The following is an 18,775-nucleotide window of genomic DNA, read 5'->3' as shown; positions in this document are numbered from 1 at the left end:
AAGAAAGTATTTATTTGAAACAGAAAATGTAATGGTGATGGTCTCTATGGAATAGATGCAATTTTATAAAATTGTAAGCAGGTATACTGTTTTTTTGTTTTTTGTTATTATTTTTTCACAGTGTGTATTTCTGAAAAATTTCTAAAGAGTAAAATTTAACTTTTAAGGGGAACTCTATTTAACAGTATTCATTTCCCAAGCCTGAATTAGTGGAAAGGACTCACAGACTGTAACCTAGAGAAGATAGGCCATGAGATGTGATAGACTGTCCCTTGTCCTTAATACCTTTTATGACCCTGTAAACTTGAAACAGCTTACGTTAAATATTAACCACTTGCCGACCGGCCCACGCAGATTTACTGTGGCAGGGCGGCTCGGCTGCGCATAATCATCTAGATCAGGGGTCGGGAACCTTTTTGGCTGAGAGAGCCATGAATACCACATATTTTCAAATGTAATTCCGTGAGAGCCATACACTATATTTCAGGGGCCGGGAACCTTTATTTAATATTCATATTCATGGGCCGCAGCTATACAGTGAGTAGATGGAGCCGTGTGAAAGTGCCTCGAGTCCGGTCGGAAAGAGAGCAGAGCAGGCAGGTATGCAATGAGGCCGGAGTGGTGAAGCGCCTGCAGGCCTGCGAGTGATGGAGGGGAGTATAGGCCCGGAGAAAATGGCGACTGGCCGCTGAAGGCCTCAGAAGTGGATGTGAGAGGCAGCTCCCGAGGGTCCCTGGGTGTCAGAGGGGAAGGAGATCATGTCTGTCGGGGCACAGGGAGGGGATAGCAGGTCTCCTTACCGGGCGGTGATTGCCAAGGCCCTCAGATGCACAGCACACGAGTGGTACCGCGAGTAGGCCGCGGGGTCCGTAGCGTGGCAATCCGGTCACCCAGAGAACAACTGAGGGTAGCGGTGGGTAGCCCACAAAGTGTAACATTGATGGGTGCAGAAATCTCCTTGGCACCGGGCACAGCTACGCGGATGGTACTGGATTGAGTGTTAGACACGGCGGAGCTCTGGGACTACACATCCAGCGCGGCTCACGTCCGGATACGCCCCCTTTATTAACGATTTGTCTGCGAGCCAGATGCAACCATCAAAAGAGCCATGTCTGGCTCGCGAGCCATAGGTTCCCTACCTCTGATCTAGATCTATGTGATTATGTGCACTGGGTCTCAGCGGTGGGCATGCGCCCCCGAGACCATGCTCCCGCGAGATTGCGGGAAGAGCGGCGGCGATTGCTGCCAGTCTCCGGCGATCATCACAGAAACTGACAGAAGACCTGCTTGCTTATGTAAACAAAGCAGGCAGGTCTTCTGTCACACAGGCAGAGAGTGATCATGAGTTTCAGCTAAGCTGAAACCCCGATCTCTCTGTGCCTGTCACAGAGCCCTGCCCCCCACCCCCACAGTCAGTGAAAATTATTAGACATACATTAACCCCCCGGTGTTAACCCCTTCCCTGCCAGTGTAATATATACAGTAACAGTGCATATTATTTAGCACTGATTACTGTATTCATGTCACTGGTCCCCAAAAAGTGTCAGTTAGGGGTTCGATCTGTCTGCCACAATGTCGCAGTCCTGCTAAAAATCCCTGATCGCCGCCATTACTAATAAAAACAAAAAAAATAAAAAGTCCAACAATCTATCTCTTAGTTTGTAAATGCTGTAAATTTTGCACAAACCAATTAAAATACGCTTTTTGTGAATTTTTTTTTCCAAAAATATGTAGCAGAATACAAATTGGCCTAAACCGATAAAAAAAAAAAAGTTTTTTTCATTAGGAATGTTTAATAGCAGAAAGTAAAAAATGTTATGTTTTTATTTCATTTATTTGTCGCTCTTTTTTTGTCTATAGCACAAATCTAAAAACCACAGAGGTGATCAAATACCACCAAAATAAAGCTCTATTTGTGGGAAAAAAAGGACATCAATTGTGTTTGGGTACAGCGTCTCACGGCCGAGCAATTTTTTGTTAAAATAACGCAGTGCCAAATCGCAAAAAATGGCCTGGTCATAAAGGGGGTAAAACCTTCTGGAGCTGAAGTGGTTAATCACAGTTTAATTACCTTGGATACAATTATTTTAATAATGAGGTAAACCAATTTTTGCAGCTAGAAACATCATGAGAGCAAATACAGCAAAGGCAGCCATTGGACAGATTATTGGTCAATATGGGGCCCTAAACTAACCCAGAGCCAGACCATTCACAAGGCAACATAGGCAGGATATTGAAAGAAACTATCAGCACAAAAAATGTGACACAATAAATTATATCATAAAGACATAATATAAAATTACTATGTGCCAAAAAATATATGAATATATGTGCCAAAAATAGTGATCAATATCCAGCTGCTCACACAAAATTATGCTCACTCTTCACAATCAAAATCAAATATCTAACATAACAGTGTTGCGCCAGAAAAAAAATGGATATAAGTGCACATACAAAATAGAATTATACAAGTGAAAAATCACACTTTTTTAAAAGATATATTGTTCTTATAGGGTGCAAATCATATATTGTGCAAAATAAAGTCACCAGAAAAAAGTCCATCAAATAAATCCCATAATCCAACTGATATGATAACACCTCCGTGATCGTGTCAGGGTCCCCTTCACCATCTAAAGTGGCCTCTCACCTTACTCTTTCACCCCGGGTCCAGAACAGCTTTTTCCCTCACTGGGAAAATAAAACCTCCATTCTTCTGCAGTAAACCAGGTGGATAACGCAACTCACCAAAGCTTGTCACTTCACCAAGGAGGATACATTTAACTTGGGTCTAGAAGATGTTACCTTACCAAGGGCTCCTTTCTGTCCTAAATTATCTGAATAACTATAACACACCCAAGTCCACCATTTATCTTTACATCATACCAAGAAGTCTGTGGGAAGTCTTTGACACAAGGCTAGAGAACCTGAAAGGCAGTAAAAGAAAAACCATACAATGACCGATGTTTAATAAAACAGGATATCATACCTCATAATTCTTCAGGTTATCCTCTGGTGTAGGCAGGCTCATGTATCTTTCTGTATAAATAGAATCTGTAATTTAAAGAAAGCAATATATTACTGTATATGGCTAGATATATACTATGTACAGTATATAAAACACATAAGATAGATAGATAGATAGATAGATAGATAGATAGATAGATAGATAGATAGATAGATAGATAGATAGATAGATAGATAGATAGATAGATAGATAGATAGATAGATAGATAGATAGATAGATAGATAGATAGATAGATAGATAGATAGATAGATAGATAGATAGATAAATCATGATTAACAAGTTATTGAATGTACCAAAGACAACCCATTTATTTGCTAATGTTTAGGACACTGCTGCCAGATAAAAAACTATTCTGCATAGAGAAGGTGGAGCCACACTTCCTCTGACATACACGTGTCACTGCTCTATGAATTCCCTCTCTAACCACATCCTTGGATAGAGATGGAGACCATGGCTTAGCTGTTGACTTTTGACAAAAAGTCACACTTTCGTGTCTCCTGACTACACTAAAGCCTGCTTTAGAAAGCAGCAACAGCATAAGTTGAAAAGCCTGTTGTGATGGAAACGTCCAGCACCCAGATTGGGTGCTTCCATCAAGATATCTGTAGTAGCTTCCTCCAGTCTGGAACCAGATACCAATCTGACCATCCAAGACTAGACAATAGCTTAGAAGCAAACTGAAACTCTTTTTTTGAAAATTCACACAGAATGTATAGTACACCACATCAGGTGATCACATTATCATATACTGTAAACAGGAATATAATTAATGTAGCTAAGGAACAGCTAACATACACGTAATGCTAATACACATCTAGCAATGAATAGCCAGATGGTGGTATAATTAACATGAGCTAATTAACTAGTTCCCTAAACCAGCCTAGGTTTCCAGACCCAGAGAGATGAGCAGACAGACAGAAACAATAGGTGACTCAATTAACAATAGGAGAGACATGCTCAGCAGAATCAGGTTACTTTGAGCATGTTGACATTAACATCTGCTTTGAGTCTCACAATCTACAGCAGTCATTGCTGGTTATGGACATAGAGGCCCTAAATATGGATCCCAGGCCTAAATTCCCAGAGTCTGTGTGTTTCGGGAAAACAATCCCAAATCCAAAGCAAGACCACTCCAAGGGTCCCACGGGCACACACCTCCCAATTAGTAGTGTTCCCTTAAAAGCTAGGGCCTATAGTCAGTAGGCAAGAGGCCACCCTGCAGTCCCCTCTAAGGGCTTCTGTCCCTGTTGGGTCTGTCACACCTGTACCCTGTCAGCCCCTTGCTCTCTTTGTGAAAGTGATCCCTCTGCAGAGGTCAGGAAGATACCAAGCTTGGTTAAAGTTAGAACTCTCCAGTCAGTGAGGCTCATGAGTTTGGGGATTGAAGAGCTATAGGTCTAATTTAGTAATTCAGTGTGTGTGTGTGTGTGTGTGTGTGGGGGGGGGGGGGTTAGGACCTCTCTAGAGGGACTACTGCTTCCACACAGAAAGCAAAGCATCTTTCCAACAGTATGCTGGCAGGAGACAGTTTTTTTTACAGGTTGTAGCTGCTTTAATAAGAACACCTTCAGTGAGACTTTGCACACCTAGATTGTATTCAGCTGGATTAAATTAAAAGTTCAAATGGGCTTCAAAAAGTTTAGTAGTGAAGTGAAATCAATAATTCTGAAGGGTATAACTTTACTATCAGTGTACTACAACATTATATTTATCCAAAGAAGAATATCAGATTTAAGTAGATATACCCTTAAACATTTATTTTTTTTTAAATAAAATACTGCATGGTTGAGTCACATACCATAGTAAAACCAGCTTGAGACCGGGGCTACTGCAATTCCACACTTAAACACACCACTTCCACTGCCAAGCACCATAGAAGTTACATAACCTCCATATGACTGAAAAGACACAAATACCCACAGTTTAAAATGATTATCAATAATATTATGTACTTTGTACTGTTAGGCTTCATTCACACCTTAGCGTATAATTTTCAGGCGTTTTTCTGGACTTTTTTCAGGTGTTTTTTTGAGCTTTCTTTCAGGTGTTTTTTGGACTTTTTTCAGGCGTTTTTCGGGCGTTTTTTTGCAGGTGTTTGGAGTCAGGCATTGACATCTAACAAAAAACGCTTGTAATCTGCCAAAAAAGAAGCTCATGTACTTTTTAGAGCTTCAGGTGTTTTGATTCAGGAGACAAAATTCTCAGATGTAAACAGGGGTGTCATTGAAATGAATGGGATTTTGCTTGTTGGGCATTTTGAGACTTCAGAGATTAGCATTTTATGAGCTGAAATACGCTCAGGTGTGAACAGGGCCTTAATGGGAAAGTTTCTGAACTAACATTGTTGTGATGCACCATTCTATTAAAGTATAGCTATAACTTTTTTTTTTAGCTCTGCATTGAATGGGGCAATGTTAGAAGCCCTGTCAAATTTTACTGCTATCTGGGGCTCCGTTAGCGAGATTCCTCCGCACTTTCTGTCCTGTGGACAGACTTTTTACCACGCGCAAAGTAAAGGAATCCCCCCAGTGGACATTCTGAAGACAGAAAAAAACTTTAGATATACTTAAAGCAGTTCTGGCCTTGGCTTTATTGTCCAGTAGAGGGGTCTGGATCACAAGACTGCTAAGTTTTTTGGTAAGGTAAAACAGCTCGCATACATGTATTACACAGATTGGTTTTAGGTGCAGGGAACTGGCAAGATGGCTGAAGGAGCTTCCTCAGCCATCTTGCCAGTTCCCTGCCGCTGACGTCAGACGCCCTCCGGTTCCCTCCACGGCCGCATCTCTCTGATCTCCCCGATCGCCTGGACGCACACAGCCAGCTGGTCTGGCGCCTTTGTACCTGAGGCACTCCGGATTGTGCAGACCCCTCTCACCATCGTGGAACCGTTTTGTACCTGACAGACGCTTTTATCCTTACTTTAACCACTTGCCGACTGCCTAACGCCGATCTACGTCGGCAGTCAGCCCCTCACAGGCAAAGTGACGTAGGGCTACGTCACTAGCTTGTGAGGGTCTAGGGAGCGAGCGCGCGCCCCCGGAGGCGCGCTCCCGCTCCCGCGTGGCCACGGACCCCCCCGCGCGTGTGACCAGCGGACCCGATGTCCGCCGGTCACTCGGCGATCGGCAGGGGAGAGGGAGAATGTCAGGCAGCTTGTGTAAACAAGCTGCCTGTCATTCTCCTCGCTGTAAAGACACTGATAAAACGGATCTAGTATGTAGATCCGTTGATCAGTGTCCTTACAGCTCAAGCCACAGCCAATCACAGTAGAAAGCACGCCCCTAGGGATACACACAGCCCCTCCCTTCCAAATAAAGTTAACCCCTTCACAACCAGTGTATTTTTACAGTAACAGTGCATATGTATAGCACTGATTACTGTAGAAATGTCACTGGTAACCCCAAAAGTGTCACAAATGTCAGTCAAGGGTCCGATCTGTCCGCCCCAATGTCGCAGTACCGCAAAAAAAATCGCAGATCGCCGCCATTACGCGTTAAAAAAAAAAACAACAAAAATGACAAAAATCTTTCCCTTTGTTAGTAAACGCGATAACTTTTGCGCAAACCAATCAAAATACGCTTTTTGCGATTTTTTTTACCAAACATATGTAGCATAAAACAAATTGGCCGAAAATTTTAAAAAATTTTGATTTTTACTTTTTTTTTGGGGGGAATTTCATATAAAAAAATGTGAAAAATATTGTTATTTTTGCAAAATTGACGCTCTTTTTTTGTTTATAGCGCGTGATCAAAAAATCGCACAGGTGATCAAATACCCTCCAAAAGAAAGCTCTGTTTGTGGGAAAAAAAGGACGTCAAATTCGTTTAGGTACAGCGTCGCACGACCGCGCAATTGTCCGTTAAAGTCACGCAGTGCCGAATCGCAAAATACCCCCTGGTCAGGAAGGGGGTAAAATCTTCCGGGGCTTAAGTGGTTAATGTAAGTTACTACGTATTTATGTCATAATAAATCATAATCTTGCACTCAAGTGGTGCTCTTCCCTCCTCCTGCATACATGTATTACAGCTGTGCATTTAGTTGTCTGCATGTAGCTCAGTTTTAAGCACTTCTAAACCTAAAACAAATCTTTAATGTTCTGTATTTCTTTATTCAAGTTTTGTAGTGAAAAAAAAAATACAAATACAGATGAATCTAAAACAAATCTTTAATATATTGCAACTTACAGTGCTTAGATGGTGGTGGCTACATTCATGTTTTATTTTTTACAGATACAGTGAAGAAATGAGTAGAGACACGAATAAAAAGAAAGTGTTATTTGTAGGATCATTAGGTAAAAATAAAGGGAAAAGGAAAACAAATGTAGCCACCACTAAAGACTGGTAATTTTGAATATAATTCATGTTTTTTGGGGGTTTAGATATGCTTGAAAGTTGGAAGCCATTTACAAAGACCACTCTATACATTCGCTGATTTAGTACATCTGTCTCAAATTCCCCTTGACATGGATACCTTTATTATGGGCACTGCATCATTATTTCAAGTCATTTCTTCTACTTTATGTAGCTAAAATATGTACAGAATTGCCCCCTGAACTTGCCAATATGACCACCCTGGTGTACAGAAGTTCTTGCCGGTTCCCCATGAGATACAGGTGCCATTGGTTGACAATATACTGTATGCACCTATATTAAAAGCTGATAGGATGCTATCTGTCACGTTGCACTTCACCTGTGTTCTTTGTAGTGTCTTTGCACTGTATGCTAATTTTCCACAATCCAAGTGATGCTCATAATTGTATCTAATTAAAGCCAAACCCCGGGTAAAAAAAGATAAAAATACATATATGAGAACTATTTTACCTGTCAAAGGATATGTATTCCTGGTTATCCAGCCCTGAGATATACACAGCTCTGCTACATGGCACAACTCTGTCTAGCAGGAGAAGGGACACTTTTTCTCACTGCTGTTTAACCCCTTGATGCCTAATACTTTTTCTGACACTTGTTGCTTACAGGTTAAAATCAGTATTTTTTGCTACAAAATTACTTTTTTTTTTTTTTTTTAACAGAGACCCTAGAGAGTAAAATGGTGATTGTTGCAATATTTTATGTCCCACTGTATTTGCACAGCGGTCTTTCAAATGCAATTTTTTTGGAAGAAATACACTTTCATGAATTAAAAAAAAAAAAAGAAAAAAAAAAACAGTAAAGTAAGTTAGCCCGATTTTTTTGTATAATGTGAAAGATGGTGTTACGCCAAGTAAATAGATACCTAACATATCATGTTTTAAAACTGCACACACTCATGGAATGGCGACAAATGACGGTACTTAAAAATCTCTATTTTTTAACGATTATTTGGTTAATGTTACAAAGGATGTCTAGTGCTAGAACTATTGCTCTCACTCTAACGATCGCAGCAATGCCTCACGTGTGGTTTGAACACTGTTTTCATTTGCGGGAGCAACTTACATATGCATTTGATTCTGCGTGTGAGCACGGAAGGGATGGGGTGCTTTAGGCCCCTTTCACACATGTCCGTTCCGCCGACGGACTCCGTTTCTCTCAGCGGGGATCGATCCACCTATCCCCGCCGAGCAGGGGGATGACAGCTCCCCGTTGTCCTCTACGGGGGAAATCGAATGAGAATGGACCGCCTGTCCGCTCTCATCCGATCTGATCCGGCAGACGGATGGAAAATAGGGTTTCCATCTGTCTGGATTTGACGGAGAGGATCGGATTGGATGTCAGCAAACATGTCTCTGCTGACATCCGCTGCCCCATAGAGATGCATGGGGCATCCGTTTAGATCCGCCTGAAAAACTGACAGTCGGATCTGAATGGACCGTATGTGTGAAAGGGGCCTTAAGGTTTTTTTTTCCTATTTTATTGTATTTTTTGTTTTTACACATTACCTTTAAATTTTTATTTCTCTTTGATCACTTTTATTGTGGTCACAAAGAATGTAAACATCCCTTGTGACAGTAATAGGCAGTGACAGGTTCTCTTTATGTAGGGATCTGGGGTCTAAAAAGACCCCAAATCTCTCCTTGGCACTTAAAAGCATTAAAAATGCCAAGTTTGGCTGTTTTGAATACTGACAATTTTTTAAAATCTGGCATCTTTGAAGCTCCAGTAACCGGAAGTGAGGTCATGAAAGTGCTTCCGGGTTTTTACATTTGAGACCCAATCAAAGCCGAATCCGGCTTTGTTCGGAACACCAGCCCAACCCCATAACAGGACAGTCAAAGGAACAGCAGTAGACGCATGGGTTCATCTCTTTGTCCCTATCTGCTCTCTCTTCCCATCAGCATGCTCTTTGCACTTAAACACAACTCCTTATGCTGCTTCTTTCTCCTCTCTGAACACTGTTGTACAGGAACAGGAAAAGTTTCAAACTAGTCTTATTAAGGTATTTACACTACTTGCATTTTAAAATTTATTTAGCAACATATTAAAGTGGTAGTAAACTGCAAAAAACAAAACAAAAAAAAAACAAATCCTAACAAACTGGAGCCCTGCAGGATAATAGCTTAGTGTGCTAGTATGCATCGTATTCTTGCACATAAGGAAAGACTTACCCGAGAACGAAGCCCTCCAGCGGCGCGCTGTCACCACTGCAGTGGCTTCCATCTTCACCCAGTCTTCTTTATGGGTTTGTGGGCTTCGGCTATTTGACTGGGCGAGTGGCAATTATGTCACTCCCACGTGTGCGTGGGAGTCACGGTTGCAGCATGGCTGTCTCAATGGCCGGCATGCTGTCCATTGAGAGCGCAGTGAGCACGAGCTGGTGCTGTCACCGACTGCTACTATAGTAAATCTCCTAAACGGCACATGTTTAGGAGATATTTACTATACTTACAAGTAAGCCTCATTTTAGGCTTACCTGTAGTCGGTACAAGTAAACAATAGGGACTTTACAACCACTTTCATGAATACAGAGCTGCTATAATTTGTGCCATTTCTATATTTATTTCTGATGATTGGCTGATTAAGATTTATTATCACCAAAATGAATATTAAAAGTAAGAAAGGTAATGTAGTACTTACCCATCCCCAAATAGCCATCCTTGTTTCATCAACATACCCCAAGGATGCAAAATGCCTAAATTAGAAACACATGTGATTTTTATACAATAAAACCATGCATGTCTCAAAAAGCCAAAATACACTTAATTGTCAAAAGTATTGGGGCGTCTGCCTTTACACACACATGAACTTTAATGGCATCCCAGTCTTAGTCCATAGGGATTTAATATTGAGTTGGCCCACCCTTTGCAGCTATAACAGCTTCAAAACTTCTGGGAAGGCTGTCCACAAGGTTTAGGAACGTGTCTATGGGAATGTTTGACCATTCTTTCAGAAGAGCATTTGTGAGGTCAGGCAGAATTGTCGTTCTTTTTTTGTTTATAGCGCAAAAAATAAAAATCGCACAGGTGATCAAATACCAACAAAAGAAAGCTCTATTTGTGGGAAAAAAAGGACGTCAATTTTATTTGGGTACAGCATCGCATGACTGCGCAATTGTCCGTTAAATTAACGCAGTGCCGAATCACAAAATATGGCCTGGTCATTAAGGAGGAAAATCTTCCCGTCCAGAAGTGGTTAAGGGAATTTGACAGGTGGTAAGGAGGCGATATGTTACCTCCTCACCACCTGTTTTAACCCCTAAAAGTCTGCACCACCACGCTGCAACTTTAAAGCGGAGTTCCGGGCACAGAAAACATTTTTCACTAAACATACCCCCGGGACAGTCAGGGCTAGTAGATTCCACAATGGCTAGCCTCTGATCTGTCCCGGTTCGCACTTACCTGCAAGAAGAAATACTCACTTATAAAATTTCTTACACAGCGTTGCCATCTCTCTTGTGGGCAGCTGAAGCCGGCGCGATCCTCTTCGGTGTCTTCTTCCGCGTCCTCTTCTCCCACAATGCGCCTACACTGGCCCCTCTCGTCACTTCCGGCACGGCGCCGCATTCCTCCACAGCTTCTGGGCATGCCCAGAAGCTGTTTAGCAGGGAATGCGGCGTCGCCCCGGAAGTGACGAGCGGGGCCGGTGCCATCGCATTGATTCCTGTGAGCGATGACGTTCAGCTCCCAGGAATCATCGCGAAGGAGGAAGTGACGGCGGAGCCGCGGCTCAGAGGGAGGAAGTACACTGAGGTGAGTATTTTCGATCTTCAATTACAAGGTGAGTTTAAAAAAAAAAAAAAAAACCTAACTATCCAATTCCTTTTCAGGTGAAGGTGAACAAGCGGACGGGCACAAAAAAAAAAGATTGATTTTGTGCCCGGAACTCCGCTTTAAGCATTGCTGGCGGTTGTGGGACAATTGCGGCTCCATTCACAGACAGTACTGTCCACCAAACGTGACAGGGGGTTTATTTCTTATCACAGCCAAGGCATGTGTACACCTCCATATGTTGCATTTTCAGCTTAAGGGGGAATGATTTGGGGAAAGGGGAATGCAGTTGAGACTCTCATCCACGTGTAAAAACATGTGGGTGAGCTGCTCAACTGCATGTTTTTACTGTCCTGTAACCCCAAGTGTAAGAGAGGCCTTATATATGTGAGATGACTGATGTTCAGGGCTTTCTCTCTCTGCTGTGAGATGCTGCTGCTGGGTAAAAAGGCTGACTGCTGACAGAACACTAAAGAGGTGCAAGTGTTGACTGTTTGTGTTGGGGAACCCATTAAGGGGCACCCTGCTATTCCGGAACTGACATGAGATAGTGGCATGGACAAGCTGGTGCAGTGCTTGTTTTATGCTATACTTTCTGTACAAAGTCCTCCACTGTTAGAACTGCTTTTTTTTTTACAAGCAATGTAAGGCAATTAGAGTAGCAGAATGAGATTTCTGGGGGCATTCTATATACCAACAGTGTACAGAACAAGTACAAGTAGTCACAATGTATTGAATTTTTTTAGAAAATGACAGTGGCTGTAGATGGAAACAGGAAGTTTTTTTTTTTAATGTTAATGTTAATGTTTAATTAAATCACAAAATGCATAGACAGTCACTTATAAAAGGTCAAATTTGTAAGTAGCCGATTGATATATCGGCATGTTTTCGGACCTTGAAAAAAACAGGAACATGCAGACAAAATGTACAAGATCTATACATCTCCTTTGTTGTTGCCATGGGTTACAGCAGTCTGCACCTCCTCTCTGTATTTTAACCAGCTTTACTGAATAAGTCTGATAGCAACTATGTGTCAGTGCCAACTTACCTGCCAGCAGCAATTTGATCTTCTACCTCTACTGTCCCCAGTCCCTTGTATATCTTGTGCATGATTTTGTCACCTTGATATCCACTCCCTCGACCATCAAAACTGGCCACAATAATCTTCTCAGTGCTAGCCAAGTACGTAGCCCAGTTTAGTCTGAAATACTGGTCAACTTTCTGGCTGCAAGGTCCTGCATAACTGTCAACATGAAAATATACTTTAGTACTTTTTTTTTTTTTATGATAAGCTAGAAATTAAGAGTTTCTGAATTAAAGAAAGCATTCAGAAAAACGTTAAACATAAAAAGAAACAAAAATAAATTACAACTGTGCCATCAGTCATCTTCTGAAAGATATGAAAAATGTATCCAGAACCTTAAAGAGATCCTGTAATGGACCTATATTTTTTGTATACTTACACATCAATTAATAAAGGATATTTCTTGGATCTGTCAAAGTTAGGAGGTAAGATCATCTGATACCACAAATCTAAAACAAAGACAGTATTGGGTCGCTGTTTAGTAAGACAAATACATTTCAGTGCTATGTGGGCACTATTCTCAAAATGCACTCACTATTTTCCATAGTGATTGTTTGGATTCAGCTATATGACTATTGTTAGCAGCTCTCATTGACTATAATTATTAGGTTGGATTTACAGGACAAGCTAGATACAACTACGCTTCTAAGTCTCTGGAAGGTAAAATATATAATATATATATATATATATATATATATATATATATATATATATATATATATATATATACATATATACACACACACACACTGCTCCAAAAAATTAAAGGAACACTTATTAATCAGTATAGCATCAAGTCAATTAAACTCCTGGTTAGTTAGGTAGCAGAGGGGGTTGGTAATCAGTTTCAGCTGCTTTAGTGTTAATGAAATGAACAACAAGTGCACTAGATGGGCAAAAATGAGACAACCTCAAAAACAGAAGTGGTTTTCCAGGTGGACTTTTTCCCCTACTCATCTTTTCTGACTGTTTTTCACTAGGGCATTTGGCTAGGGTCAGTGTCACTACTGGTAGCATGAGGCGATACCTGGACCCTATAAAGGTTGCACAGGCAGTCCAACTGTCCAAGATGGCACATCAATATGTGCCATTGCCAGAAGGTTTACTGTGTCTCCCAGCACAGTCTCAAGAGCACAAAGGATATTCAAGGAGACACGCAGTTACTTTAGGAGAGCTTGACAGAGCCATAGAAGGACTGGTATCTTCTCCTTTGTGCAAGGAGGAACGGGATGAGCACTACCCGAGCCCTGCAAAATGAACCCCAACAGGCCACTGGTGGTAATGTCTCTAACCAAAAAATTGGAAACAGACTTCATGAGGGTGGCTTGAGGGCCCGACGTCCTCTAGTGGGCCCTGTGCTCACTGCCCAGCACTGTGGAGCTTGATTGGCATCTACCATTGAACAGCAGATTTGGAAGGTCTGCCACTGGCTCCCTGTTCTTTTCACAGATGAGTACACATTCACCCTAAACATGTGACAGACGTGAATGGGTCTGGAGAAGCTGTGGAGAACATTATGCTGCCTGTAACATCGTTCAGCATGACCGGGTTGGGGGTGGGTCAGTGATTGTCTGAGGAGGCATAGCCATGGAGGATGCAAAGACCTCTACAGGCAATGGCACTCTGCCTGCCATTAGGTATTGGGATAAAAACCTTGGACCCATTGACAGACCCTACGCTGGTGCAGTGGGTTCTGGGTTCCTCTTGGTTCATGACATTGTCCGGCCTCATGTGGCGAGAGCATGCAGCCAGTTCCTGGAGGATGAAAGCATTAAAACCATTGAATGGCTCTTATGCTTACCTGACCTAAATCCTATAGAACACCTCTTGGGAATTATGTTTTGGTCCATCTGACGTCACCAGGTTGCACCTCAGTCTGTTCAGGAGCTCAGTGATGCCCTGGTTCAAATCTGGGAGGAAATACCCCAGGACACCATCAGTCTTCACATTAGGAGCATGCCCCGATGTTGTCAGGCATGCAAACAAGCAGGTGGGGGCCATATAAATGACTGAGTACCATTTTCAGTTGCCGCAATAAAAAAGACTAGCCTGCTGCATCATTTTTTTACTTTGATTTTCGGGAAGTTTTTAAATTCAGCCCTCTGTAGTTTGATAATTTTCATTTCTATTAAACGATGTGGCATCCTTTAGTTCCAAACACTTTTTCAAAGTGTTCCTTTAATATTTTTTAGCAGCGTATGTATGTATATATATATATATATATATCTTTACACATATATACACTATTTTGTCAAAAGTATTGGTATGTCTGCCTTTACATGCACATGAACTTTAATGGCATCCTCCATAGTGTTAAATATTGAGCTCTCCCACCCATCGCAGCTATAACAGCTTTAACTCTTTTGGGAAAGATGTCCACAAGGTTTAGAAGTGAGTTTATGGGAATGTTTAACCAATCTTCCAGAAGCGCATTTATGAGGTCATGTACTGATGTTGGATGAGAAGGCCTGGTTTGCAGTCCTCGCTGTATTTCATGACTGCGCACTAGTTTGTGCACTGGTGCGCAGTCATGTTGGAACAGAAAGGGGCCAAAATGTCTTCACTGGAACAAGAGGCCAAGCCCAACCCCTTGAAAACCAACCCTACACCATAATCCCCCCTGCATCAAATGATTTAGACCAGTGCACAAAGCAAGGTCCATAAAGACATGGATAAGGGAGTCAGGCTTTCTCATCCAACATTAGTGCCTGACCTCACAAATGTGCTTCTGGAAGAATGGTCAAACATTCCCATAGACACACCCCTAAACCTTGTGGGCAGCCTTCCCTGAAGAGTTGAAGCCGTTATAGCTGCAAAGGTTGGGTCAACTCATTGATCCCTACAGACTAAGACTGGGATCCCATTAAAGCTCATGTAAAGGCTAGTGTCCCAATACTTTTGAAAATATAGTGTATATGTGTGTATATGTATATGTATATTATATATATATATATATATATATATATATATATATATATATATATATATATATATATATATATATATATATATACACATATCCATCAACTTTATTTTAGGTACCATGGCCAGTTTGCCCCTGGGAGTCTACCACAGCAGCCAAGGCAGGGTAGTGGCTTTATCAGTCTCCCAGTCTTTCCTAACTACTGTAGATTACAAATTAAATTTGCGTACACAATAATGGATGAACACAGGGTAAAAAGTGGTAAATAATTAAATACTTACTAAATCCATGGAGGGAAATGTTGCCATGTTCCTTTGTGGGCATCTGAATATCTTCAAGTAGGACTTTTAGATCCTCATTACTCTCAAAAACTCTTATTTCTAAAATAGAGAAAAAAACTAACATCATTGTGTCTCTTTGTCTTCAGACTCAGTTCTATATGGGGTTTATGGCGCAGAGTTTATCCAAGCTGACAACTCTGGATCTGAGGGACCAACTCTACTCATCTACCCGAGTCACTACAGCCTAGGCTGGATTTTACCTTTGGATATATATTATCCATAAATAATAATATGGAGTCTTATATAATGGGTAAATAAAATAATACATATATGGTTATAAAAATGTATTTTGGATTTATGTTTGAATAATGGCATGTGTTGTGAAAACGAATGAAAAGGTTATCTGCTACCCCTTGGAACTTCACAGCCCTAGGTCATTGCTTATGTGGATTGTCTATGTCAGGGTCCGGACTGGTAGCAGGAGCGATGCAGGGAGTGGATCCGCTGTGTCAGTGAGGGATTGGCATGGACCGTACCGGAGGATCGGTTCTAAGTAGTTACTGGTTTTCACCAGAGCCCGCCGCAAGGCGGGATGGGCTTGCTGCGGCGGTAACTACCAGGTCGTGTCCTCTGGTAGCGGCTCAACCTCACCGACTGCTGATATAGGCGTAGTACAAAAGGGACAGGCAGAGGCGTAGTCAGACGTAGCAAAGGTCAGGGCAGGCAGCACAGGTTCAGAGGCGATAGTCGTTAGCAAAGGGTTCGGCAACAGGCAAAGGATTACACAAATAACGCTTTCACTAAGGCAACAAGGCAACAAAGATCCGGCAATGGCTGGAAGGGGCAGGTCACTTATATAGGAAACAGGAAACAGGTCACAGGAAACAGGTCACAGGAAACGGGTCACAGGAAACAGGAAACAGGTCACAGGAAACAGGAAGGGAGGTTTGGACCAGGCACCAATTACTGGTGAACAGGCCCCTTAAATTTCAAACGACCTGAGCGCGCGCGCCCTATGGTGCAGGGGCGCGCGCTCCGGGAACCATGTGAGCGGGGAGCGGAGGAGGGAGCCGGAGCGGGCACAGGTGAGTGGATCTGGAACGAACGCTGCGAGCGCTCCGGTCCAGAAGCAGGGACCGGAGCGCTCAGCGTTACAGTCTATACTTTTACATTGGACAACTCTCCCCTGGCATTTTATTTTGCAGTGCATAGCATGCAACAGAATTGAGACATCATGATGTTAAAGAGGATCAAAAACTATTTCTACAGATCACATGTTGGTTCATGATGGTTGATACAATATAACATTGGCCCAAAATACAAAAACCAGGCCAACAAGGGTCTCTTCATGTCTGTATGACTGTAGTAGAAGCAATAGACTGTAAGCCAGTTCAAGTAGACCAAAAGGCAAGTACATTGTCTTTAGGTCTGCAACTCCCCCTCATCACTGTTTCAGAAAAATAAACATTAGAGTTCTACAATACCTACCTTGCTTTCTGTTGTGTCTAAATGGCCTCTGCTTTTGACAGACAGAGGTAGCCAATTATTGCCCCTGTTTTATACAGATCCTGCTTGTCAGGGCAGAGAGACAGAAATGGCAGAGAAGCTACAGGCCGGAGCTAGGGGAAACCTGCTGTTGCAAACAGCTTAACTTACTATTTCCAAGCTTTGAGGTATATTTTTCTAATGGGAGGAGGAAGTGGCAGTAATGGACCTAAACCATTTTTTTAGCTTGCCAGTACTGTTGTGAATTCATATATGATCTTTTTGGGGGAAAAAAGCTGGAAAAAGTTATAGTATTTAAATTATATCATTACCCTTATTGTCACTGGTGCTGTGTAAAGTATATATCGGGATTCCTGGTCCTGCAGAAAATGAGAGTAATTAAGTTTTATTACTTGGTTACCATAACAGAGCAAACCCATTGTAACCAACATCATCACATTTTAAAGAATAGCAATTCTGTGGGACAAAATAATGAGAGAAAGTTCAAAATGTTTAATAGCTAAGCAGAGTGTGCATTGAAATATTGCTGTGATTTCCAAATTCCCAAAGCATGCCAATCCATCTATAACTTTATTATATAAAATCTCATATAAAAATAATTCAGACCTGGTACAGGACCCCAGATAAGCTACACAAAAACCACCCCAATGTATCTCCGCTCTGCCGGAGGTGTAACACGGCACACGGCTCATTACTCCCGCTGATACAACCCTTCTCGAAAGAAGTACACCACCACCACCTTACCACAAAAATTACAACCTACTCTCCAGATTACACTACATCACACGTCCTTACCTCAGTTGGCCTATAAAAGGTCTTTAGTTTTCCACCTTATCAACGCAGCTAAAATGTGCATTCCCCTTCACAGGATGGATATCTACCCCCCTCCAGTATTTCTGAATGGCTTCAATGTGAACAGAAAATTGCAGATATGGATGACCTAGTTCCCCAGTCGAGGCAGACACCTGCAAAATTCTGTACAACCTGGACATGTTGGCTAAATTTCGTAGACTCTGCAGAATTCACCAGGTTATCAAATTAACACCACAACAATGACTTATGAGAGCTTGGCCTTAGGGCACAGAGTCATCAATAGGAGAGAGGCTTGGAAGTCTAATGGGGGAAAGTAACAAGTAAACACCCCCCTTCCTCCTCTCTCTTGGTATAGCACCACTCATGTACCTGGTCTGATCACTTGATACGGCATCTCTATGGTTACCCTCATGCACTCCTTCCATGACCCCTTCACTTATTGGGACTCCTTACAACTCCCAGTCCAATAATACTTTGCTTACCTCCTTCCTCCCCACCGTCCTTCCCAATCCTCTTTCTCACCACAATGGGGACTAGGTTCCCCCTATATGGTCTTCAGATACTCCCGATAGGATGAATCAGTTATACTTGTTTGATTTAGTTGTTCAATTTTGACAGTTTTTCTAATTTACACGTTCTATTTGAGATGTTACGTGTCTTGCCGATGCCATTTATTGTTTAAGTTTATAATTTACTGTCTTTTATGCACAAATGTCTTTCCTAATCTCTAGCAATCAAACTATTTGGGGAAAAGAAAAGATAGAGAAGAGAGAGAAGGCTGGATAGGTCCCCACCCGTCACAGTTAGCTCCTATGACAGGTGTTCTGGAGGCATAGCCGGCATCTCTAGCAGTCTATTACAAAGTCCCCTATACTCATTATTGTACCTACTACTCGGCTCAATTTGTTCTTTATAGATTGTATTGTCTATGTTTAGCCTCGCATGCATGTTCTTACTATGTCAATAATCAGAAATTGAATGTTTGCAAATTTTCTATGTT

The 18,775-nt window shown here is 41.9% G+C and overlaps 1 protein-coding gene across 1 annotated transcript in view; it reads right to left on the bottom strand.

The window, feature by feature from the left end:
- Positions 1–18,775, bottom strand: part of LOC309558737 (dipeptidyl peptidase 4-like) — a gene marked incomplete at its 5' end in the record, with an annotated part of 178,779 nt that overhangs the window by 9,988 nt on the left and 150,016 nt on the right. The window contains 7 exons of the mRNA XM_082261785.1: positions 2,987–3,051; positions 4,824–4,923; positions 10,039–10,093; positions 12,217–12,411; positions 12,632–12,701; positions 15,457–15,555; positions 17,274–17,321. Of these exons, the coding sequence (XP_082117911.1) occupies positions 2,987–3,051; positions 4,824–4,923; positions 10,039–10,093; positions 12,217–12,411; positions 12,632–12,701; positions 15,457–15,555; positions 17,274–17,321 (632 nt within the window). The remainder of the gene's footprint in view (positions 1–2,986; positions 3,052–4,823; positions 4,924–10,038; positions 10,094–12,216; positions 12,412–12,631; positions 12,702–15,456; positions 15,556–17,273; positions 17,322–18,775) is intronic.

The sequence above is a fragment of the Pelophylax lessonae genome (genome assembly GCF_965119305.1).
Source record: "Pelophylax lessonae genome assembly, chromosome: 6".
In the NCBI taxonomy this organism is placed as follows: Eukaryota; Metazoa; Chordata; class Amphibia; order Anura; family Ranidae; genus Pelophylax; species Pelophylax lessonae.
This window is presented reverse-complemented; position numbering and strand designations above follow the sequence as displayed.